Raw genomic sequence first — 26,194 nt, 5'->3', positions numbered from 1 at the left:
TCCACTATTTTATGCACATTGCCCAGAAACACAGTCATTCGTAGCAGGAGGCGATTAATGGCCCTGCACACTTGCATCACTGCAACCCCCTCGGTGGATTTCCTCACTCCAAACTGATTTGCGACTTATCGGTAGCAGTCTGGCGTTGCCAGCTTCAAAAACAGCGATCACCACTCGCTTCTCCACCATTACAGCAGCTCTCATTTTGGTGTCCCTGCGCCAGAGGGCTGTGAGAAGCTCTGCACACAATCTCAGGAAGGTGGCTCTGCACATCTGAAAGTTTTGCAGCTACTGCTCAACATCCCATATCGGCAAAATGATGCGATCCCACCACTTAGTGTTTGTTTCTCATGCCCAGGACCAATGATCCCCATGAGCGACTGCTCCGTGAATGTCCACAGCAATCTTGAGTTTTTTCTGTCCATAGCACACAGCAGGGCAGACACCATGACATCATCATCATCATCAGAATCATAGCTCATGAAATATTGCAGGATCAGGTGCATTGTGTTCAGAACGCTCATCACAATACTGGAGAGCAGTGCAAGATCCAAGGTTTCAGAGAGATGGCAGGTGTGCAGTTTACAGGGGCTGTTGAAAAGGGGCGCAAAATGTATTAGGAAGCCCATGGAATGATGGGAACGGAGAAAACTGCCTCATGGGATGCTGAGCTGTCATGAGGCATTGCAAACCTTTCCCAGAACAAGCTGTGGAAGATGGTGGCAAACTGCCCAGTAGGCTAGCTACCCACAGTGGACAGCTCTCTGTGTCGATGTAAGAGCTGCTACTGTGGACGCGCTCAGCCAACATAAGGAGCATAGTGTGGACATGCAACAGCAATGTAATTACAGCAGTGGCTGTATGTTGACAGAACTTAAACCGACTTAACTTTATAGTGAAGACATCACCTAAGCATACACAACAATATATAGGACACAGTGTCCCTATGCAGTGGACCACAAGGAAACAGCCAACCTACCAAGTCAAATCAGAATGGAAAAAAATTATGAAAATTTATCTGCATATTCTTGTTTCCTTTCTCTCTTTTGTCTGCAAGACATCTTAATTCAGTGGGCAACTACACCACTTCCATTGGCAGTGATCCGTACCTAAAAGTTTAGTGCCAGATTCTGCTCCCCTTACTCACATTGAGTGAGTAGTACCTTCCTCCTTTCATAATCCTATTGGCAGAATCTGGACCACAGATAAAACTGTACCTCTAATATTCATTTTACCACAGCTAATTTGTAAACCAAACACTTAGAACTCACATCAAACTGAGTTTCTTTAGCTGGATGAGGAACAAAGTTTAGCAATTACAGGAAGAAAGCTTTGCATAAGGAGAGCAGAACTACAAGTGAAGCACAGATAGGTAATCTGACATTCAAAAGCAGCACTGCGCCTTTTTAAACTTTGCATAGGGAGAAATGGTAACCTTTCCCAGCTCAAGGAGTGGTGAGAAAGTTTGGCATTCCCCTCATTATTTTCCAGTAAACTCAGATAGAAGTCTGAATACTGAAATAGCTAGAGACTGATTAATAGCTCAATTACTCACCCATTGAAGTCAGTAGCAGATTTTCAACTGACTTCAGTGGTAACAGGAGGCAGCTCTTAATGGGTATGTGATGAGATGCCTGGGATCCCTAATGGTGTCTCTCATGAAGAAGCTGTATTTGTACATGGGGAAACATGTTGTTTATCTAGAAAAGAGATCTTAACATCATCAGTCATACAGAGAACTTACTGAATAGCTCAGCTTGGCTATTTAATACCTGACTAAAAGATTATTTGTTCCTCTCCCCCTTTTGCCCCAACAGCTGAAGTAAAACTAGATGCATAGCTACTTGAAGTTTGCTTGAGTACTTAGTGCAATCTTTTTATGGGTCTACAAAAGAATTTAAGTGCTCAGCATGCTGCAAACAGTCAGTCTGATATATTTGGTGTCATGTGATGCGAGAGAGAAATTAGAAAGCTTTTGTTATATATAGCACCTTTTATCATAAGAATGCCTTCCATGCCTGAAGTTCTTACTAACCACAAAGCAGACCATGCTATGTCCATCATCCATTGGGGGAGACCTTTTACACATTTCTACTCAAGTGTAAACTATTACCAAATTAACATATATACTTACAAGGAACAAAATTCTCTAAGCAGTTTAGCAGATAATAGTTATACACCTAAAGATTTGTTTCACTACATAACTTTACAAGGTTTAAAATACTTAAAAAAAAAAACATAACTAATATGATACCTTCATTTTAAAATATAAATTTTCAAAACTTTCTGGCAAAACCATTCAAATGTGAACTGTATTGATCAGTCACCTGAAATATGAATGAATTTCCTTTTCTTTATGCCACACTAGATAGAAACTTTGCCACATTAGATAAGACAAAAGCAAGTTACAACAAAGCTACTGAACTATACAGCATGCCATTTTCCGTCACGTTAATGGAAGTTTCTGGGCACACTAATGGCACTAGCGAAAGACTGAAGCCTTGTCTACACTACAAATGCTTTGCTGATGTAGCAATACTGGCAGAGCCCCCAAGTGTAGACACAGCTTCGGCTGACAGAAGGACTTTTTCTCTTGGTGTAGTAACACCGCCTCCCCAAATAATAAAATAGTTATGCCACAAGCAGTAATTTTCTGTCAGCCTAGCTGCACCTACATTGGCAGTTATGGAGATATACCTATCTCATAGAACTGGAAGGGACCCCGAAAGGTCATCGAGTCCAGCCCCCTGCCTTCACTAGCAGGACCAAGTACTGATTTTGCCCCAGATCCCTAAGTGGCCCCCTCAAGGATTGAACTCACAACCCTGGGTTTAATAGGCCAATGCTCAAACCACTGAGCTATCCCTCCCCAGCTGTGTTGGCGAGGGGGATGTGGGTTTTCTCACACTGGTCACTGACAGAGCTATGCTGACAAAACTTTGTAGTGTAGCCCAAACCTTACTTATTTTAGATTATTGTGGTACGTACTTTGGGGCTCTTGAAAAACAGTGAATAATAGAACATTAGTAAAAATTACTTACAAGTGTTCAACCAAGCTATTCAATTAACTAATGAATTTAGCTTAATATCAGGGCCACCTGCCAGTCCCAAAACAGAATGTGATGATGACACACTAAATCTAACTAATACTCTGGTACCTTTGTACGAGAAAAAATTAACTTTGACCATGCACCCTAGAATTTCCACAAAGTGGGACATGGTCCTGTGTAGCTGATTATTTACAGAATTCTGCTAATGCCATTTACAAACTTATATTATTCAAATTACAGTTGGACTTAAAATATGCTAGGGGCTGTACAGACATAAAAGGAAGACAGTCTCTTCCCCCAAAAGCTTAAAAGGTAAAAGGATAAAACATATAAGCCATATGTTCAGGTGGATAATCAGTATGTCTTGAAGTTGTTTTGGAAGGGGTCGGGATGAGCGGGGCGTTGGTTATATAAATTAATCCCCAATTATCCCTTCTACCCAGCCATTTTTGGATAGCTAATTTCCTGTAGGTGTCAGTAGAAATTGGTCTCGGGGAGGGATATGAACGTGGAGAGAGTAACATTGCACATCAGCTCAGGAGGGGTGTTCCATGCATAAAGGGTGGCGTGGAACACAGCATAGCAATGGTTGTGTAAGAGGTGAACAAGGGGGCCTCACATCATTACTGACAGAGCAGAGGCAGTGACATGATAACAGACTCTCTGTAGAATGATAAAAGGCTGTACCTATTATCATCTAGAGGTCTAATATTAGGTCTGAGAGCTAGAAGTGTAATATTACCAAATACTTAGCTCTTATGTAGCACCTTTCATCAGGTCTCAAGCCACTTTACAAAAGACGATGACTATCATTATACCCATTTTATGTATGGAGAAAACTGAGGTATAGAAGTGAATTGCCCAAGGTCACACAACTTGTCAGTGACAGAACTAGGAATACAGGCCAGATCTCCTGACTCCTACTTCACTAAACTGTCCTGCTCACTAAACTACACTGCCTCAAATACAGCTGTTTTACAAAATATAAACATAATGAACCGGGTTCACCCCATATGAAATCTGCTACAGGAGCAGAATAAGAAGGGTTTATGGCCATGGCTCTGTGTGTGTGTGACTGCCTGTCCATACATTAATGAAAAATTATAAAAACTAACTAGATTCTATGTGATGATGGGGACTAAATACTCAAACTAGTTCGGTGTATGGGTCACTAAAACTTCTGTGGACAGCTCAGTCATTTTGTCTTAGAGTTCGTGAGCAAATCTAATGTAAAATCCCCAAAAAAGCTTTTTGAAGGGCTATGTACATCAGAGTGTTTGATATTATGAATAAAAGCCATCTTAACAGTTTTCAGATTGTGAAAGCTGGATCTAGAGACAGTCACATTTCTGTACTCTTTTCACCCTTTTTATTTTTATCTCCACATTCTGAGTCTAGATTGTTGCCAGCATATTGGGTTATTACTACGAGTAAAAAATATTCTTTATTCCCATTTGATTTAAAAACTCCCATTAGTGAGAATGTGCACTGAGGGGAGTATATATTATTTGAATTCATATTTTATGATGCATGTATAGTTTATGAAAGTCTTTATGTTCATGCTCAAGTTGTCAGACTTGTTTCTAAATAAATATTTTAATTGACTATGGCAATTATTTCTGCTGCACAAACAGAAATCCAGTCTCTCCAATAATACAACAGATTATGAGGAAGTACCTGATGTCTATGATTAATATTTTGTTTAATTCTCATTTAACCTCTAGTTAAACTATTTCTTGAAAACTTAATTACAAAGAGAGGAAACTCCCCTCTCACATTTACAGACCAAAAAACAAAACAAAAACTAACTCTCTAGATCTCTCTAGAAGAATTACCTTAAAAAAAGATTTACTTATCATAAGTGTTTATAAAACATGGGGCCAAATCATGAGCCCAGGTGATCCAGTGGCAAAGAACCTTTGTAATGCTGACAGACCCCGGTTGTCAGTGGACGGAAGCGAATGGGACCTCTGAAACTTAGCGTACGAGCCTCAGTCTTCTGCAGGGGTAATCAATTATTTTTTGTCACGGTCCAAATTTCTTGGTCAAGATATTGTCAAGGTTCATACTCCAGAGAAAATACAAAACCAATAATAATGATAATAAGTAAATATAAAGATATTGCAGTCCATTTTAAAGCATCTGGTGGTCTGGATTTGGCCCACGGTCCGCCTATTGATTACCACTGATCTACTGCATGAGCTAAAAACCACATGGCTCTTAGCCAAGGCTGTAGCAGACTCATTAATCTCTAAATGGTCTAGATACCACTAAAAGGGAACAGACCACCACATCAAGCAGGCATGGTTTACACTTTCAACGCCTTTAACCTGTCTGAGTTCTATAGCTGTGAAAATGTGCACAGTTCCTGAGAGGGAGAACCTCAATTTTTCAATCCTTATACTGCTGCTCTCCATCCTCACAGCCTCAGTGGAGGGAGTGGGTGGGGAAAGGTCAGGATACTCAGAAGGGAAGTAGTTCATATGCATGGAGTTTTCCCCTCATTCTCCCAATGCTTCCCTTATGAAGTCATCCTGTCTGTGGTTCAGAGAGACGTAATCTGCTTCTCCCTGTGCCAGCAGGTGTGACTCTAGCTTGCACTCTTGTCAGGGCTGGAATCATATCTTCTTTTCTATCTGCAAAACACCACGCACGTGCAGACCTTCTCCCACCACTGTTTTAATACTAGTGCAGCTCCAGGGGTGAACGTGACACTATACACCAGGTGCCAGCATTTTTAGCTCCAAGATAACTAGAGCTGTTCTGACTAGTGTCAGGCAACATTAGTAAAAACCTCAGCAGTCATTCTACACCAGTGCTCCCAGGGTTGCTAGCACTGGGAAAACAGCAATGGGAGCTTTATGTCTCTGTATAGTAATGACCCGAGAACTCTTGTCCAAAGAGATGTCAGAACGGTCAAAAACTCACAGGTGCGTCATAATAGTGAGAAATGTGGAAAAAGTATTTGATGTCAAATACTATTTTGCCTCTAACATGAAAAGGCCAAACTAATGTCAAATATTTTTTGTTAAAAGTAAATAAACTTCAGGCCTGAATACCTGTGCTATATTCTACTTCCAGCCCCACCCAAAGTTCTGCAACCAAGTTTTAAAAAAACCCTGAAAAATTAGTTAATAATGTACATGCTAGCAGAATATAATGTACACAGCCACTGTTACAAAATTAGTAGAACTTTATCAGCTCTGCAGCAAATGGATTAAAAAAAAAAAACACCTGCATTAACAGACAAGATAAATAAAGCAGAGCTTTCATATTACTTTAAGTTGGCTGAATAATGTCATTACAGGATGGTTAGAAGCCCTGCAGCACAGAGTTGTGACACAGAACGACACCAGAGGGGGTACTCAGAGTTAGTAAAACAGGATTTATTATATCCTGTGGAGCGTTTGGAGTTTTGACCCAGTAGAGATTTTCAGCAACATATGAAAATTTCCTAGTGGTGCTACTATTTCCTACTGCAAATAAAGTCATGTTGTTTCACAGGGAAACAACATTATCTCAATATTAACAATAAAAATACACTCACTAATTATCCTCTGTACCTATAGGATATAGTTAGCAAGAGAAGGCAAAAATAAAACATGATTCTTTGTTAGTGAGCACACAAAACCAATTAATCCTCAACAGCTACCAGTTGGTTTCTCTTTCTAACATGATGTTCAGCTTTCTCACAACGTTCTTGTTCCTGTGGCAAACTTACAAATCCTAAAAGTTTACGTAATTTTGAAATAGCAGGACTGAACAGTTTTTCAGACCACAGACTTGTTTGATGAAGAGTAAAAAGAAAACACCTTTGGAGTGAACACAGGGAAAACTTTAAAGAACTGCTCTCATTTCTTCCTACTCTCCCATCTCATGGAGCAAGAGGGAGAGTAGTGAGACGTGAGATCAGTGATGATTTGGGTGCACTGGGGAGGAGGAATTTGAATTTGAAGCAGTAAGAGACTGAAACCAGTGAAGAATTTGAGGAGGGAGTGATATGGTTGGAGCAGCAGTATTTTGGGGACAAAGGTATGGGGAGGTCAAGGTGGAAAGAGTTAGAGTAACCAAAGTGAAAGATGAACAAGATGTAGGTAATAGCAGAGATTATGAAGAAAAGGTGGATTTTGGAAGAAGCCAGATGACTTAACAGCAAAACCAAACCAAACCCAAACTAGATAGGAGTGAGAAAGGAGAGAGAAGATGCTACTGCTGCTGAGGTTGTGAGACTGGGAAACAGAAAGGGAGAGTGAAGTTGAGAGTTAAGTGGAAAAAAAGTTATGTTTTGAAGAAACTGGGCCAAAGGCTACTTTCATAGTGGTGTCAATCCAGAATGACTTAGTTTTCAGCTGAGTTATAAAAGGTATGAATTTACTCCTGGTTCACAGTAGTAGTGTAGAAGAGACATTTTGCTCAATGAGTGTGAAATGACATCAGGAACACCAAGTAGAGATATTCAAAAGACAGTTTTATTAATCCTGAAAAAAATAAAACAACAAAAAAATCTGTTAGGTGTGTGACAGAAAAAACAAACTCCCCACCTGCCATTATACTGTGGAATTACGCTATTTCCAGAGACCTCTGCTGCCAAGGAGGAAGGTCTTGACTTGCCCAAACAGGGGAAAAAAGTACCATATATTTTATTGGGTTAATTTAAATGCCCCAATATTTGCCTTATAAGAAATGGTTATGTCTTCAGTGTACATGCCTACATTTGCATAAGTATCCACTAAATTTTGGTGCTTCAATTTTTAGACACAAGGTTTGATTTTCAGAGGTGCTGAGCACCTGCACGACCTAGTGACCTAAGCTGGCATTTGGGTGCTCAGCACCTCTGAAAAAAAAATCAGGCCATAAGTATTGCAAGTTGGGCCTCAAGAACTGGAGAATCCAAAATATATGTCCAAGCGTATGGACTTCCTCTTGTCTTTAAAATGAAGAAATTTTGCAAAAAACATTTAAATACAAGAATAACAATTTTAAATAAATGCAGGCTTGATAATTCACAACCCTTCACTGTGCAAGTAGTTCACACTCTTGTGAATTAACCACAAATTGAGGACGTAATCTACCAACTAAAACCGAATTAACTGACATCGTCCAAACAAAAGCAGGGAATATAGCCACAAAGCAAACTGAAAAACAACTCAGTTTTCACAATAGTTCATTATTTCTTAGGCTGGATTACAACTACTATAAAATATAACACTTATCAGGCACAACTGCAGCAGGTAAAGGGCTATTGTAGACTTCTAATGCACTTGTCTATTAAACGCTTTTTGAGTACACTTACAAATCCTCCAAAAGATATTCATAGGCCAAAACAGATTTTCCCATATGTATTACAAAAGCTTGCTAAAGATCCATGTATTTCCCTTTTCACTCTGTTATATTTTATAGCTTGCTAGATCAGACTATGCATGTATTGTTCTTTTCAATTACTTTGAAAGCATTCAACTTCCTACATTAAAGAACATTTTTACTTCTCACCCAAGGGAGAAAGCCTGAAATATAGAACACCTATACACAACTAATCATTTATAAGGGTTCCAGTTTCTGAGAGACTAAGTTTCAAGTTTATATTCAATTAATCAATCGCTATTACTGTTAGAATGTTTTGTGCATATACCATTCTTTGCAAAAGAGTTAAGACTTTATTCAGAGAAAATAAAATTGATCTCTCTGAAAATAAAATTTGAAATCTTTGGAGCACAATGGAGGAGTTAATAAATATGTTCTCATATGGGAATGACGTGTCTCATTTCCACTGCAATTCTTATGAACAGAACATGCCTCAGGTCCAGTCAAGTTTGTTTTCCTTCCACTCCAACCACAAATCCATGTTCACATGAATTTTATATTTTTTCCCTAGGAATATGTATTAATGCTACATTTACACAGTAGTTCTTGTTATTACAGGAAAGTGGAAGCGAATTGGGGTATAGTGAGAGAAAGGATTATATGGAACTACATGGAACTCTCCATGACATGATCTTCAGATATTTTAAAATTTGAGCTGCATAAAAAGATTTAGATTCTTTTTTAAAAAAGGTGTAATATTTTTTGGTGTTAGCTAGACTCTTTCACTCAGACATTCTTTAAAAACATACCCAAAGTTGGTTTTTTACTTTACTGTTTTTAGTGAATACAAGACACTGTAACAACCAGGCGCTTGTTAAAAATCATAACAGAAACCCAAATTGTAAAGGTTGTAAAACATTACTTGCTGGACGAGATCCACATGGGAAAATTTACTAGAATTTTGTTTAAAATTTCTCAAATCTCTTTCAATTACACTAGATTTTCCTATAAAAAAAAGAAAAGGAAACATTATCATAATTTGTTTGTAATTTTGTCAGCACCAGCAGGATAGCAGATTCACACATTAATTAAAGTAGCCTTTTTTTCTTTTTTTCCTCATTCAGGTACAAAATTTCACCAGGTCAGTTTTCAAGCAAAGGTGAATTTTCATTCTCTCTCTCCCCACACCCCCCCCGCCCCCCCCAAAGTTTGGAAGTGGAAAATGTCCATTCTCCCAAAGCTTCACAAAAATACCACACACACTCCCCCTCCCCCCCCCGCCCCAATTTCTGGGGTGCAAAATTAACTGTTGACAAAATATTTTTCACCAATTTTATCCAGCTCCCATTATAACACAGATAGGTGGAACAGTATGACAATAAACAAAATAATAATAGCTGAGAATAAACTCTCAATCTAGCCTCATAGCAAGGGCAGTACATAGTTGCACTGTCCCAGCAACAGTATTGTGATTCCAAAAAATCACAATTCTCCCCCACGGCCCTATTGCTCTAGAGCAGACCTTCCCCTCCACCCCAATCACTCCAGCTCAGCTGTGCTAATTAGTGCACTGGGGGGACAGAGTGAAAGCTCTGCCCATTCCACACACACATCCTGCCCACCTTCATGACATGGGATGTAGAAGCTTCACGGAGGCTACCGTCCCTGCCCACGCCCTGTATGGTTAATCCACATTGTGGACGAATAGGACAGGCCATGATCTTGCTCAGTAATAATTATTTGCATGTGCATGTTATACATAACACACATGCCTTTCCTGTATGGAATGGCAAGCCCATCTCTCAGATTTTTGGTTACCAAAGTCATGACTAAAAACTGGAAATGCCATTTAAATAGAAAATGAGATTCAGTCAACTTTTGTACTCCACATCAGATAAGCTTCTCTTCACTGTATGAAAATAGTAAATAATAAAACTGTTCTTTATATCCCTTACACCGGACTGTCCCTCCTTTGAATAAATAAGGATCTCTCTATTATATTGAGCCCAATTCTCCTCTAACATATGCCTGTATCCAGATTCCCTCACTCCTGTTAGATATAATCTTACTTCACAAGTAGCTCCTTTGACTTCAATGTAAGGTACTACTTAACTATTAAAAAGCAATCTGCACACTATATATGCATCAGTTCTTACCCCTGTAGCCCTAAGAATGCCCCAAATGCCAGATGGCACACTGTTGTCATGATATTTACCCAAAAGGTGGCATGCAATATATCACTGGAAAACTAATAACACACTGATCATTAATATTCTTACCTGATGTATGTATGGTTATCTCACAAAGAACTTTACAGATGTACTATGGAAATATGTGACTAAAATGTGTTTAAACCAGGCAAGTCAGGGGGAATTGATTCACAGGTTTTCTCCAGACAAAGGAAAGAGGCCAACACCTCATACCAGATGTGGCTACTCATTGGTATCAGAGATCTCAGGAAGATATCATTTGCATTGTAAAATCACCAGTGGAGGAGGAACCAGCATGGAGTCTACACCGGAAGGTGTGGCATCTACACCCAGCAAGGGAAAGGAACTTTCAAAATTTACTGGACTATAAAGGGGGGTGGGGGGTAGCAAACCCATTTGTTCCCTCAAGAAGTGGATCACTAAGACACCAACACTTCGATTCTGTAAGGCTGGAACAGCCAGTCACACCGGAGAAGTTGCTGTAAGTAGGGAAACCATCCTGAAAAAGATCTATAGCTGATGAAGTTAAATTTTAGAATTAGGGCTTTTCTACACTTGAAACGCTATAGTTGCACCACGGTAGTGTTTTCCGTGTAGACACTACCTATGCTGACAGGAGGGATTCTTCTGTTGGTGTAGGTAATCCATCTCCCAGACAGGTGGTAGCTAAGTCGACAGAAGAATTCTTTCACTGACCTAACACAGTCTGGGGGTTAGGTTAGCTTACCTATGTCGCTAAGAGGTGTGGATTTTTCACACCCCTGAGTGATGTAGCTGGGTCAACCTAACTTTTCAGAAGCCTTAGGCCTTAGAAGCATGTTTTACTTTTGTTTGTTTGTAACCATTTTAATCTTTATTCTTTCCACTTGGTATCACTTAAACCAGTGGGTCTCAAACTTTTTTACTGGTGACACCTTTCACACAGCAAGCCTCTGAGTGCGACCCTCCCCTAATAAATTAAACACACTTTTAAATATATTTAACACTATTATAAATGCTGGAGGCAAGCAGAGTCTCGGGTGGAGGTTGACAGCTCGCGACCCCCCATGTAATAACCTCGCGACCCCCTCAGGGGTCCTGACCCCCAGTTTGAGAACCCCTGACTTAAACCTATGCTGTTTTGTTAATACAGTTTACTTTTACCATAAACCAACTTCAGTGATTTGTTTGGGGGTTTGTCAACACCAGTTAATAAACTGCTGTGTATTGTCTCTTTAAAGGAGCAGCTAACTTAATAACCTCTGTGAGTGTTGAGTAAGAGGGCTGGACATCTGTGGGGAACTTGGGAGTTGGGGTTCACTGATTGTTACCTACTAGGCAAGGTTTGGACTGGCAAAGTCCTAAAGAGTTTGCTGGCAGGGCAGACAAGCAGGAGCTAATCCGCATCTTAGCAGCAGCAGAGCTTTCATTTGCTGAGGCTGAGAAGGGTAACAGTGGCTCCCAATTATGGGAACCCTAGCAGGTTGGCCCAACCCCTTACTTACACATATAAAAAGATTAATTAGGAAATTCCCACCCATAAAACTTTGTAAACTTTGAATTGAAGTTGCTCAAGTGTATTTCTTCTCAATGGAAGGGCTAAAAGGAAATACATTTTCAGTAAACGGTCACACCCAGCAAAATATTTGTCTCCAAGCTGCATCCCACTACAATCATGACACTCTTCGACCCTGACACAAATGTTCTCTTTACATATTCAATTTCAATTCACTATGCCAGGGGTGGCCAACCTGAGCCTGAGAAGGAGCCAGAATTTACTAATGAACATTGTCAAAGAGCCACAGTAATATATCAGCAGTGCCCCATCTGCTACCCCCCTCCAGCCCCCAGTGCCTCCTGCCCACCGGCAACGCTGCCAATCAGCACCTCCCCCTCCCTCCCCACGTCTCCCGCCTGCCGTAATCAGCTGTTTTGCAGTGCACAGGAGGTTCTGGTGGGAAGGGGGGAGGAGCGAGGGCATGGCAGGCTCCGGGGAAGGGGAAGGGGAAGGGGCAGGGGCCTTGGCAGGGCCGGCTCTAGGATTTTTGCCGCCCCAAGCAGAAACAATTTGCGCCCCCCCCCCCCGTTTTTTTCTTACCCCACCCCCGGCCCCGCCTCAGCTCTGCCCCTTCCCCAAATCCCCAGCCCTGCCTCCTCCCCCCAGGCTCTCAAGCCTAGGAGGGAGGGGGAGAAGCGGCGCACGAATCAGCTGTTTCGCGCGCCGCGGCCGCTCGGGATCTCCCCCTCCCTCCCAGGTTTGAGAGCCTGGGAGGGAGGGGGAACAGCGGCGCGCGAATCAGCACGGCGCGCGAGCGGCAGCAGCGGAGGTGAGCTAGGGCGGCCGGGGCACATTTTTAGGGGCGGCCATGCCGCCCCTAAAAATGTGCCGCCCCAAGCACACCAGCTTGTTTTGCTGGTGCCTAGAGCCGGCCCTGGGCCTTGGGGGAAGGAGTGGAGTGGTGGAAGGACCTGGGGCACAGCAGAGGGTTGAGCAGTGAGCACCCCACAGCATATTGGAAAGTTAGCATCTGTAGCTCCAGCCTCTGAGTATGCCTAATATGCCTATGCAAGGAGCCGCATATTAACCTCTGAAGAGCCGCATGCGGCTCCGGAGCCACAGGTTGGCCACCCCTGCACTATGCTGTCATCCTCATTGTACACCTCAAAGAACTGAAAAATTACATTGCAACGCACAACTTTAACTCCAACCTATTTATCTTTTATTTCATTATACATTATAAATGTACATAGGAATATAATTGGTTATGGGCTTTTTAGTAGTGTGTACTATATTATCCGATTGTTTTAGAGTTATAATGTAAATACACAGAAATCTGCATGGAGGATTGTTGATGAAACTGGGCTAACACTCAGATTGGTATTATGTTGTATGGACTCCTTCCTAATGGTTTCCTTCCTTTTTAGTTAATGTTTGCACACTGAAAAAATACACTCAAGCAAACTTAATTCTAAGTTTGTGAAATTTCTTGTGTTAGAAAAAAGAATGCTGTTTATTACAGCATAAAACCAGCATAAGTGAGAGGAAAATCACACCCATTACATTATGTCTTATTGAAAGCTTTTGGATTAAATCAAATTATGAACTGAAAATTACTCTCCTTTTCCCTCACCCCCCAAACTCAATGAGCTATTTTCCACAACAGAACAATTTAACAATTGTAAGATCCGTTATAGTCTTAAAGGCTGGCAAACCTCCCAGACACTTGCACAAATAGAAGAAAATATAGTTACTGTTTAGAGTAGCTTAGAATGTTATTTCGAAGGGAGGAGGTTAACAGTGGAAATGCTTGTCAAACTTTGGTTTACATCCTTTCTAATAGGCAGTAACTCTTCCAATTCAGAGTCAGAGTGCTGAAACTAAGGACAAATGACACCATCTGTTACTTCCATCCTGCACAAAAAAGTTCTGTTTTAATACCAACACAAATTCTGTGCTGAAATTCTACAATCAAATGTCTGTATTTCATGCAGATTATACTACATTAATATTAAAAAAGTGCACTGAATAACAACCTGGAAGTAATTTTGTACATTCTTATGTCTTCAAAAAAAGCTTAAAATAAACATGATGCTTAGAGAAGATAAAAATAGACAGAAAAATCTAGTTGTGTGCCTCTTCACAGATTTCTCTCTACAAGTCCCATATACTGTTGTTATAAGTTCTATTGATCCGTGCCTTCCTATAATACACAGTGGGGATGATTTTACAAAGGATGCCTTGTGCCTCCACAGATATGGTACAAGAGTTTTTTATTAATAGTACCAATTAACCAATTAATAAGGCCATCAAATTACACAAGAGGGAATGCTATAATACAGATGCTAGATAGAAATTCTGCATTAGATGATAATAGCAATTCAAATATGAACAGATTTTCTTTACAGAATAACATAGTTCTGAATATGCACCACACACACTGCTATTGTATTGTACAATGACTCTCAGCAAAACGCAGAACCTTTGTTTCCATGAGGTTCTTAACGATGGTCTCTTATCTCTTTACTAAATTGGATTTACTCCAAGGTCTTCTCTAGACAAAGCATTATCTCCAGATATCACCAGAATACTTTGGTTTGGCGACCTATTATATCACACTAATACATGATAATCACAATAAGTTATATTCATAAATCTTAGCGAAATGACAAAGTAAGATGCTCTGATTATGGATCATTAAAGCAGATGCTACCATCTGGACTACTTCAATCTCGCTTTACATACCAAATTCAGGTTAAACATGCAAACAATAATTGGGTTAACAAGATCTATATTGGAACAAAAACATAATTCACAGTGTTTCTTAGAGTCACCTCAAATTTGATAAAGATTTTTCTGTCATAACTAAGAATTTTCTGCTGTATTTTTGCGTAGAAATTTGTGCAAATGGAGTAACAAAGTGATGTTCTTGTATGAAAGTATAAGTGAGTAATTAGAGATGGGCCCAAGCAGGAATCCCTGATTAAAAAAAAAAAAATCTCTGCATTTCAGGAGTGTCCAGCTTTGATCTTTGCAGATTGCCTATGACTTAAATTTTGGATGAATCAAAATCCCAGTTCCAATGTTGAGAGTGTTTGAAATCCAGATCCAGGTACTGCAGATTGAACCTATCTGTTGTACTTACTTCACTTGCACATAGGGTGACCAGATGTCCCGATTTTATAGGGACGGTCCAAATTTTTGTGGCTTTTTGTTATATAGGCTCCTATTACCCCCTACCCCCTGTCCTGATTTTTCACATTTGCTGTCTGGTCACCCTACTTGCACACAGGGCTGGCTCCAGGCACCAGCCAAGCAAGCTGGTGCTTGGGGCGGCAGCTTGTAGGAGGCGGCATTCCGCCCAATCCTAGGGCGGCACTGCTGCTTTTGTTGTTGTTGTTGTTGTTCCGCTCCGGCCGCCCTGTAGGGGGCAGCGGCGTGGAGGACGGGAGCCCCCTGCAGCAAGCCCGGCAGGGCAGCCCGCGTCATTCCCTCCCAGCCGACCGGAGCGGTGCGGAGCCCTCCCGGCAGGAGGGGCCGCGTGGCAGCGCCCCGCTGAAGCCCTGGCCGCCCCCCTTCTCTCTCTCCCCCCGTTCCCTCCCCCTCCCCCCGCTAGCTGGGGCACATCTGCAGGGCAGGGAGTCCCCCTGCACCCTGGCTCCGGCCGCGCCACAGGTTTTTTTTTTTTTTGCTTGGAGCGGCCAGAAAGCCAGAGCCGGCCCTGCTTGCACACAATCTGGTGAACTCTTAGATGAAGACACAGTATGTGTGTGATTCATTTACTATGAATATTCATGAACCTTCTATTACTATTCCAAATTAACACAAGAATCGCATATGAGGTTGTGGATAAGCACTTGCTGCTGCCTACACCACAGAACCAGTCTCTAGGCCTGCTGCTGTCTCCACACACCACCACTTGCCTCTTCAGTACCTAGGGCGGCTCCCTGACCCCTGGAAGCAGCTCCACCTTCAATGAGCGTGAGCCTATCCTGAGATTCTAGGGGAGAAAACCAAGTCTGCCATCTGTACCTCCTTCCCCTAATGCAGACTCCAGTTGCTTCACACTGTCTAGCTTAGCAGCATGTCCTTGGGTAGTTTGTAAAATGCCTCTAGCCTCCAATAAGGAGTTCAAGCACTGTCGCTGCCAGCACACTGCAATTTCTCAGTAGTCTGGTCTGTCATTCCCCACCCCAAACACATGCTTTAACCACTCTCCGTGGCTACCATAAGCCTTTTTAATTTCTGGGCCAGCATACAAAAGATCCCTTCCTCCTCCTCCTGATAGACAGCTGCTTTCTTTCCTTAATCCTCCACCTTAATCTTGGACAACTTCACATTTCACATGGATGATGCAATTTAGCACAGACACAGTGTATATTATTACAGTTGAGAAAACATGTCCCCTTAACCATCAAGCTTTCCACTTCTAATTTTCTATTTAAAGAAAAATGGTTATTAACAACGCAGCAGTTTGCATAGTACATCTTCAAACTCACATGGAAAGAAAAATAATAGAAATGATTGTTCCAAGTTTTTAAGGAAGCCCTGGCTTTCCCCATTATTTAATTGATTGTCAGGCAGATAGCCAATTGTCTCCTTTACGTTCCAACAACGAGACATGATAAATCGATCCACGAACACGCTCCCCGTCGACTCCGGAACTCCACCAGGGCGAGAGGCGGAAGCGGAGTAGACGGGGGAGCCATGGCCGTCAATCCCGCGCCGTGAGGACGGGAGGTAAGTCGATCTAAGATATGTCGACTTCAGCTACGCTATTCTCGTAGCTGAAGTTGCGTATCTTAGATCGATATCCCCCCCAGTGTAGACCAAGCCTTAGAATTCCATGATAGGTTTGGACATAGTGTTAAGTTGCTCTACGTCGCATAGTTATACTGCCATGCAATTTTTGTCGCTTCTGATACACAGGGAGAATTGAATGGAAATTTACTGCAGTCACACCTCCCTGTGCAGAAATCATTCAGTTGTTACAAACTAAACATATGGCTAAGCACATCCACAGCACCTCATTCCAGGTTGGACTAGTGAAATGGAATTTACATGGGGATATCCTTGAAAATCTCTCAGACGTTCCAGTTATTGCAGAATATGATGACCTACCTGCTTAGTGGAAAGAGATGGATGAGAGTCCATTGCAGCCTGTGCTCCATGGGCTACTTTGGCTTACCTTATGAATTATATACAGCCCTAAATGCCAGCACGATGGCTGAGATCAGAATAAGTGATTTTGTTGACAATCTTCAGAGACACACTCTTGCAGACTGGAAAGAAGGTGTTCTTAGTGAAGGACCCCAATTGTGGAATTTGTCCTCACTGGTGGACTGTCAGCACTAGAGTTTATATTAGCACCCAGAGCATGACACAAAGCTCATCTTTTAAATCAAATCTTGCAAAATGGGTTTAAAATTTAAGGTATTGTCTTTTCATATTTTTGATTTATAAATGCTGACTGATTTACTTGTGTTTATACCTGGAAGCCACTGTGATGTACAACAGCGGACAACTTTCCCAAAGATTATTAACGAGAGTTCCTGAATGCTGAACATGGGCAGCTTGTGAACTGCTGGCTGGGGGAGGCCCGCGCCGCTTCCCGCAGCCCCCATTGGCCTGGAGCGGCGAACCGTGGCCAGTGGGAGCCGCGATCGGCCAAACCTGCGGACGCGACAGGTAAACAAATCGACCCGGCCTGCCAGGGTGCTTACGCTGGCGAGCTGCGTGCCAAAGGTTGCCGATCCCTGCCTTACACGAATGGAGGAAGTAGAGAGATTTTCTACTCTGGAGATTCTAGCCATAGGGCATACACAAATATTAAAAAAAATTAAACCTTACATCAACCCACCACCACCTCTGAGTAATATTATGTTTTACAAATGGCAAACATGAGGCACAGAACACAGATCTCCATACTGCCAGTTCTGTGGATTCCTAATTAGTAACTTTGCAAATCATCAATATAAAACAAGCAATGGGCAAGTTGATCTAGAAGTTACATAGGCTTTGCTGATTTTGTTATTTTTAAACAAAACTTATCTTTGCAATTAAAGCTTCTTGTGCTCATTGGCTTCTACATATCAATGAATTGCCAAATAGATTTGTAGTGCTACTGGGAAATGATTTTATAGCAAAAAGTGCACAACATCCACACAAACAAAGGAGAAAGAATTGCACCAAGTGTAACAAGAACACAAGAGAATGTAAATAAAAACATTGAGCTAAAAATCTATGGGAATAGTCATTTAGCTACAAGAAGTGCCTTCATAAAAGCTGGAGGAGGAGACAGGGACTACTATATTGTAAAGAGGGGAAATTATGCAGCCAGAGTCCATCAAAGACATCTTATCTCCTTAGTTGTGGGGGATCAAATAAAGTCAAAGAGCTAATCATCCAGGGAAAAATATGGTTTCAATTACTGCTTCAGGCAATGCCTCAAAATAAACTGGCAAGCTGACGTAGCATAGAAAATTTAATATACCATGGAAAGATATTGACAAGCTGGAGGGAATTTAGAGAAGAGCAACAAAAAGTATTGCAGGCTGGAATTCTTGGATTTTGAGAGATTAAAAAACTAAATATGTATAACTTGGCTATTCAACTATTTTGGGAAGTCAAGGATGGCAAGGGGGAGGACATGATAACATCTACAAGTATCTGAATGGTGTAACCCCTTTTGTGTGATGTCTCTGGAAGTCATTTTTGAAGCCTTTTATCTTTCCCCCAAATTGTGAGCATCGCAGGTGGTTTTGTATCCTCGTGCATTTACTTTCCAAGTTACCATTTTGTAACTTTAGAAAATACAGCGAGGCCTTGTGTGATAAACTGCATTTAATGAAAATGTGCCTATGTTTATACTGTTGTGAGCCTTCATACAGCTTGTCACACATGTGGTGGACCTCATCCAATGCACTAAATGCCCCAATAACAACTGCGTGGGTGAAAGAAGACAATCACTACGCTCTCAAATGAACTCACACAGAAAAATAATAAAAGACAAGAACGCTATATCACCTGTGGGTGAGCACTTTTCACAAAACGATTACTCCATACCTCACCTCGCAGTCCTCGTCCTCAAAGGAAACCTGCACAACACCTTCAAAACAGGAGCCTGAGATCTTGCTAGACATTAGATACTCATGGTTTAATAAAGGCATTGATTTATGGCTTATTACAACAATCTGTATCCCACTAACCCCCTTCTTTTGTCTTATGACTGAAGAGGTGTTAATGGGCCACTTCACCTTGAATGGTCCCTTAGAATATGTGTTAATGATTTATGCAAAACAATATATGCCACCTTGTATTTAGCTGTGACACTCCCTGTACCTTTCCCAGACATGAAGAAGAGCTGTGTCTAGCTAGAAAGTTCGTCTCCTTCACCAACAGAAATTCTTAATATATTACCTCACCCACCTGGCATGAGGGAATGTATTTTTACAATAAAGAAAACCTTTAAAATATAGGAAAATACTATCATCTCTATTTGGATAAATACTGAATGTTCTGAATTATATTAAAAAACTTAAAATAGACATTTAAAAGGAGGTGATAGTTGTAGACCCTGAATCTTGTAAACTGATTAATACCCAAGCCTAGGAGAGCCCCACTGCAACGGGGCTTCATGTAAGAACAGGGCTATGCCTGCACAGATCAGCAGGATCAGGGACTTCATTTGTTTGAAACAAACAGATGGATGGCTTGGAAACATTTTCCCACTTTGCGGAAGGGTCTCATTTAATTTGTAATCTGAATGATGTTACTCCTCTGCCAAGCAACTTCTCCCGCTCCAATGGGACTCTGAGCTATACCCATACAGTTTCATCATTCCAGCGTAAGCTGTGTACAGGTGAAAAGCAAGGGTGGCTTCTTCCCAAGTGGAATGTCTGACACTCAGCTTAGGAAGCAACTCAGGGCCAGTGGAACCTCTCTTCACCTTAACCCACTATAAACACAGACAGCTGATAAAATGGTCTTGCTCTCTGCATGTGTGAAAGCTTTCATAAGCCATTAACTACATCATACTTAAGTAGACATATTAAACTGTCACACACTTTTTCCTTCCTTCTCACATCACTGTCACCATAAGGTTTGTATTTAAACAGGTTTTTCCTTTATGAAAGGCAGCATGACTAGTGGTTAAAGCATATTAAGAGTTATGGGTTCTAATCCTGTCTCTGCCACTGAAATGCTGTACATCGTTGGACATGTTACTTCACCTCTCATTATTATTTATTGGTATTGCAGTAGAGTCCTGCAAATCCTCAGATATCCACGGACCATTTTTGCAGATCACGGATTGGATGCGGATACAAATTTTATATCCATGCAGGGCTCTACCTAAAAGGCCCCAATCAAGACCAGGACCTCAATGTGCTGGTCACTGCCAAAACATACTAAGAGAAAGTGCCTGTCCTGAAAAGTTTGCAACCTAATGGGCTGTCTACATGGGGACACTCAGGAGAGCTAAGACAAATTAACTAAAGGTATGAAGTTAAAGCATATTAAATCCCTCAGTGGATGCTCATTAAGAAGGAAAGCGGTCGCTGTTTGCTTTATTATATGGGTATTAAGTGGCAGAGTCAGAAATAGAAACCAGGTTTTCCTGATTCACCTGCAAAATGGGGGCAAAACCTACATTACAGGGGTACTGTGATGCTTTACTCTAACAACTGCAAATTCAATTCAAGAACTCTACCCTGAGTTCCATCCTGCACCGACACCACTTCTGTCTTCTCAGGTCATCAGGCCTGTGTTGTTGTGGGCTCTAGGATATTTAATTCAGATACTGATAATATTGGTCTCTCCCCACTTCTAAATTAATTCCTCAATGTCTTTTGATTTCAACTTGCTTTTTAAAGTTACGTTTACTGTTGGCCCTGTAAATATTACTTCCCATCCCATCCACTCTGTCCTCTTTGTAAAAGTTTCAGAATTAAGCTGTTCTACTGTCAGCTGGTATATACACAACACACACAATTATTTACCGGGGCTTCTTAATACCAAAAGAAAAATGAGAAGAGAAGGAAGTTCCCCTAAAAAGATCACAATCAGGAACTGAATGCAATGCAAGAACCTTATCAGGTTATTATAGTGTGTTTTCTAATGCAAATCTCACACCACAGACAAATTAATTATTTTTATTAAAGCTAATTTTAAAATTATCTAATACACAGGTTAAGGAAAGAGAGTCTTATGATCTTAATCCATTAGCTACCCAGACACCCATATCCACTAGTTTGCCTAATGTATTTTCTCTTACCATTTTAAAAATCCTATGACCGTGAAATTGACCAAAAGGGGCTGTGAATTTGATAGAGCCCTAAACAAAGTCAACACTCATGAAATAAGAGATCATTTGACATCACCTCATACTCTTGCCTCCCATATCTTCCCGGGTTGCAAATATATGTAGATGTACCCTAACACACAAGTTCTACAGAGCTGCAGCTACACCGCTATAGTATAGACACTTGCTACAGCGACAGAATGTTTTTTTCCACCACTATAGTAAATCCACCCCCTTGAGAGACATCACCTAGCTCATTGGAAGAATTGTTAAGTTGACCTAGCAGTGTCGATACCGGGGCTTAGGTCGGCGTAACTACGTGACTTCCGTGATTTATGCAGGGGCCAGCGTGACTGACCCCAGGGCCGCCCCAGCAGCTGGCTCCAGGGCAGCTACTCACGTGGCCCCGGGACAGCCACACCAGACGCTGCTCTGGTGGCCCCCAGCCAGAGCAGCCACAGACCGCAGCCCTTGGCAGCTGCTGCCACTGGGCCCGGGTGCCCCCCCATGCCCAGCCCCCTACAGCACCCCCCCCCCCCCAAGTCCCCGCAAGATTTAATCACAGGTGTTTTTAGTATAAGTCATGGACAAGTCATGGGCTGTGAATTTTTGTTTATTGCCCATGACCTGTCCATGACTTTTACTAAAAATACCGGTGAATAAATCATAACCTTATCTATGAGTGATGTAGCTAGATCAACCTAATTTTTAGGTGTAGATGAGGCCTTAGAAACAACAAAAGTCAAGCTCCTGAGAGCTTAGAATTGATCGTGTGTTGTGTGGTGAAAAAATAATCCATCATAATAATATGTTATCCCCCGTTGTTCCATACATGGTGTCTGTCCTCTTAGCTATTTTATTCCCTTTGGTAACTTATTTTCTGAATTAGTCATTGGATAAACACTTTCACGCCACATTACATAAAGTATACTTGAATCCAGATTTCTTTCACTCTTGCAGCGATGAGAACGAACAAACAAACAAACAAAGCAGGACTGAATGCTGAAAGCACAGCAGTGCTATGAATTGCAGTTCATGCAACAATATGTACATTCCTCTCTTCCACTTAACTAAGTTTGGCTGCAACAGGATGTACTCAATGACAGCACATACTCTGAATCAACAGCCTTATGTCAATAAACTAGTTTATTAACCCACCAGCATAAATTCCGTTTTAAAGCCTTCTTAACCCTACAAGAATAAACATGCATAAGGGAGTCTCTTCATGAGTCATTTTCATTTAAAAGAAATGTCTCAATATTACTGGCGAAAGAATAAAAGTCCCTATAATGCAACGAAACAAAACAAAAAAAAGGAAGCAGGAAACCCAGCTTTACACTTAGTTTACAGACACTCATAGGACTGAAGGGATTTTTAAAACCCTTGCACACGTCTAACAAAACACTTACAGCACCTTAAAATAATTAACAAATACATCCAAGAACAGCCTGTGAGATGGGTGTTTACACAGAGAGGAAACTGAGCCACGGAAGGCTGGATTACTGCTGGCTGTTACACTCAAGTGAGTCACCCGGCTCTGGCACCAGTATTTAAACTGAGAGCAGCCCTGGGCTCATGGAGAAGTGAAGTGAGGTGCCCGAGGACACAGAGTCAGTCAGTGGCAGAGGCTGAGGTAGCGCAGAGTTCTGGGCTCCCAGCTGCCCCTCAACCTTGTCACACGCAGCCCCCGGCTTGCTCAGGGCACAGCGGGCAAGAGAACCGCTAAGGGTGTCTTGGAGGAGCCCCAAGCCCAGCCCGTCCCCAGCCGCCCCCCGAGGTGAGCCAGCACTGGCCGAATTACCGTTTGTTGGCGGGGCACAGCACAGACTTGGTCCCTCCCGCCCAGGCAGTCGCGGGGCTGCCCGGCGGCACTGACCCGAGCAGCCCGGTTCCCCTCGGCGTGGCGCCCCGGGGCGCGCGCTTTGCCCCGGCCGGCGCAGCTGCGCGGGCGCTGTGCTCGCTCTCCGGGCTGGAGAAGACGCGCGCGCAGCGGCCGCCCCTGGCCGCGCACTGGCCCCTGCGCCCCGCTCCCTAGGGCGAGTGGAGTCCAGCTGCCCGAGTCCGAGCTCCAGCGCCATTGGTTCTGGGGACAGGACCGGCAGGCAGCTATTGTTCCCACGTGATTTGGAGTGGAAGCGGGGGGAGAGAGGGGAAGGCAGTGCGGGGCACTGGCTCGGCGGCGCTGCCTCGGGGCAGGTATTCCCCGGGGCGCGGGCACACGGGAGAAGGGGCTCAGAACAGCCCCGGGGTCACGGGCTGCACACGGGGGCAGTTGTAGCAACACTTGCAGGACCCAAGGGGAGACCCGGGCGGTTGGCGTTTCTTTGCCGGTTAGATCTTTCCCGCTCAGTAGCTACATTCGGGTGCAAAACTTTCCACGCTTCTCACTACAAAGTATTTGGTTTAACAGGCTTTCATGGGTGCAGTAAAATGCCAACACGTAGGTCTCGTCTACACCCAGAGTTGTACCTCTCTAGTGGTATAGTTAACGCGGTGCAAGCCGCTTAGCGTGGCTGCAGTTGTACTGGTCTAAAAGTGAAAACCGTGGTATAGCTTACTTCCAGACAGGAAGGGTAATAAACTACATCAACGTAAGCACTTTTAGACTGGTTATAATTGCATCCATGCTGGAGGTTGTACCAGTATAAATATAAAAATAAAATATCACCCCCAACCAAAATAGTTATACCAGGATTTGGTTACAAAGGGATGGCAGGAATCAGGACATACTCTGAGCTCTGCTATTGACTCCGTGTGTGACAATGGACAAGTTGTGATCATTGCTACTCTGTGCCTCAGTTTCCTTGTCTCTAAAATGGAATCATTAAGACTTTCTCTACCTCTCAGCAGTGTGTTGAGCCTTAACTCATTAAAATTGGTAAAGTCTATCTAGGTATCTAAATGGGCTTCCTTACTAGTGCCTTAGGTCCTGATTCTGTAATAAGCTCTGTAGCCCTCTCTTTGCAGGATCAGAGCCTCAGTGATTTGAGCCTTTGAGTGGAAGGTGATGCAGAAATGCACTGTATGGAAAAGATTTTCAAAAGCACAAATGGCTGTTTAGCACCCAATTCTCCACTGCTATTTGTGCCTTTGCAAATATCCCCACTACATTATTGCTGAAATGGAATAATAAATTTAAAAATTTGGCAGAACAGTGTTATCAAACAAATATTTGTTGAGACAGATATTTCTTGTTGCAATACTACTATTCTGTACCAAGAATTTTCCGGGAGTAACTAAAACTATGGATATAAACTTTTGATCCAGAAAAAAAAAACCTCTCCAGAGATGTAGAAACAAAGTAAGGCCTGGTCAGCACTTAAAAGTTTTACTTGTATAACTTATCAGTTAGGGGGGTGATTTTTTTTTACCAACATATTTATGCTAGTACAAACCCCAGGTTAGACTTGGGTTATACTGGTATAAAGGTGACATATTAGTATTGCTTATTTTGGTTTCTAATACAGTAATTTTACCACTTAGCATCAAAGCTGTCTAGTATAGACAAACCCTAGGGAAAAAAGCTTACTTAACTTTAAATGACACCCTGCAGGTTAAAGATGTACATTTTCACTTCTTTTTAATCAGATTGCAGGACTGTTTCTGAGCCTCATATAAAGTATGATAAGATCAGGCCTTTAGTGTTTACTGACCACGTCCCTTTCATGCAGGTTGCTGATCCAGAGACTGATGACAATATCTATTGTTTTGTTTTTTGTCACCCAAATAGGTCACTGAGCATGCATGACACCAACACAGCTCCTTCAAAAAGATGACAGGTTTCAGAATAGCAGCCGTGTTAGTCTGTATCCGCAAAAAGAACAGGAGTACTTGTGGCACCTTAGAGACTAACAAATTTATTAGAGCATAAGCTATTGTGGGCTACAGCCCACTTCTTCAAGTCTGTATCTGTACGAGTTTTTTCATAAAGTTGATGGATTTCCACTCCATACGGCTAAATGCAGTGCCTTGCATAATGACAGGTTTCAGAGTAGCAGCCGTGTTAGTCTGTATCCGCAAAAAGAACAGGAGTACTTGTGGCACCTTAGAGACTAACAAATTTATTAGGGCATAAGCTTTCGTAGCCCACGAAAGCTTATGCTCTAATAAATTTGTTAGTCTCTAAGGTGCCACAAGTACTCCTGTTCTTTTTTCAAAAAGATGAAAAATCACAGCTTCCATGTGGTGAGTGTGTCTGATTATGTTATTTTTCTAAGGAGATGATTAAATGACAGTGGGCAATTAGCAGAAAATACAACAAGAAGTTTTAAGTAGTTGTAATGTGCATGATGTAATTAAAAACAAATTTCAGTTAGTCTGTACTGCAAAATCATATTTGAACTATTGAAGGATGTTGACTGCCATCAGATTATATCTCGCATCCATTTGAATGGTCTCAAATATTTAATGTTATGTTTCCACATAATTCTAATTACACCTCTACCTCGATATAACGCTGTCCTCGGGAGCCAAAAAAATCTTACCGCGTTATAGGTGAAACCACGTTATATCGAACTTGCTTTGATCCATCGGAGTGTGCAGCCCCCCCCCCCCAGCACTGCTTTACCGTGTTATATCCGAATTCGTGTTATATCGGGGTAGAGGTGTACTTCTTAAATCTGTCATTTTAAGAATTCCTTCCAGTCAGCGTAAAACACTGCTGTGCTTGGAAAACCAAAAGGTTTAATGGTTTTGTTAGGTGTTTTGTTCCTTGTTAATCATCTAACATAGCCCAATTCTGCAAACATTTATGCATGAGCTTAAAATTAAGTTAAGTTCATGCATTAATGTTTGCAAGCTAGGAGCCATAAAGCACATACCAGGGCAAAGAACTGGACTTGACTGGTAGAAGGAA

The 26,194-nt window shown here is 41.9% G+C and overlaps 1 protein-coding gene across 1 annotated transcript in view; it reads right to left on the bottom strand.

Moving 5' to 3' along the window:
• The window catches only part of PPFIBP2 (PPFIA binding protein 2), a 192,783-nt gene extending 169,366 nt beyond the window's left edge, over positions 1–23,417 (bottom strand). Inside the window, exon 1 of the mRNA XM_065402713.1 lies at positions 23,141–23,417. Coding sequence (XP_065258785.1) covers positions 23,141–23,417 — 277 coding nt within the window. The remainder of the gene's footprint in view (positions 1–23,140) is intronic.
• Positions 23,418–26,194: the final 2,777 nt, after the last annotated feature.

Source organism: Emys orbicularis, chromosome 4 (genome assembly GCF_028017835.1).
Source record: "Emys orbicularis isolate rEmyOrb1 chromosome 4, rEmyOrb1.hap1, whole genome shotgun sequence".
Classification (NCBI taxonomy): Eukaryota; Metazoa; Chordata; order Testudines; family Emydidae; genus Emys; species Emys orbicularis.
The sequence above is the reverse complement of the archived record's forward strand: the minus strand, read 5'-3'. Positions and strand labels throughout refer to the sequence as shown.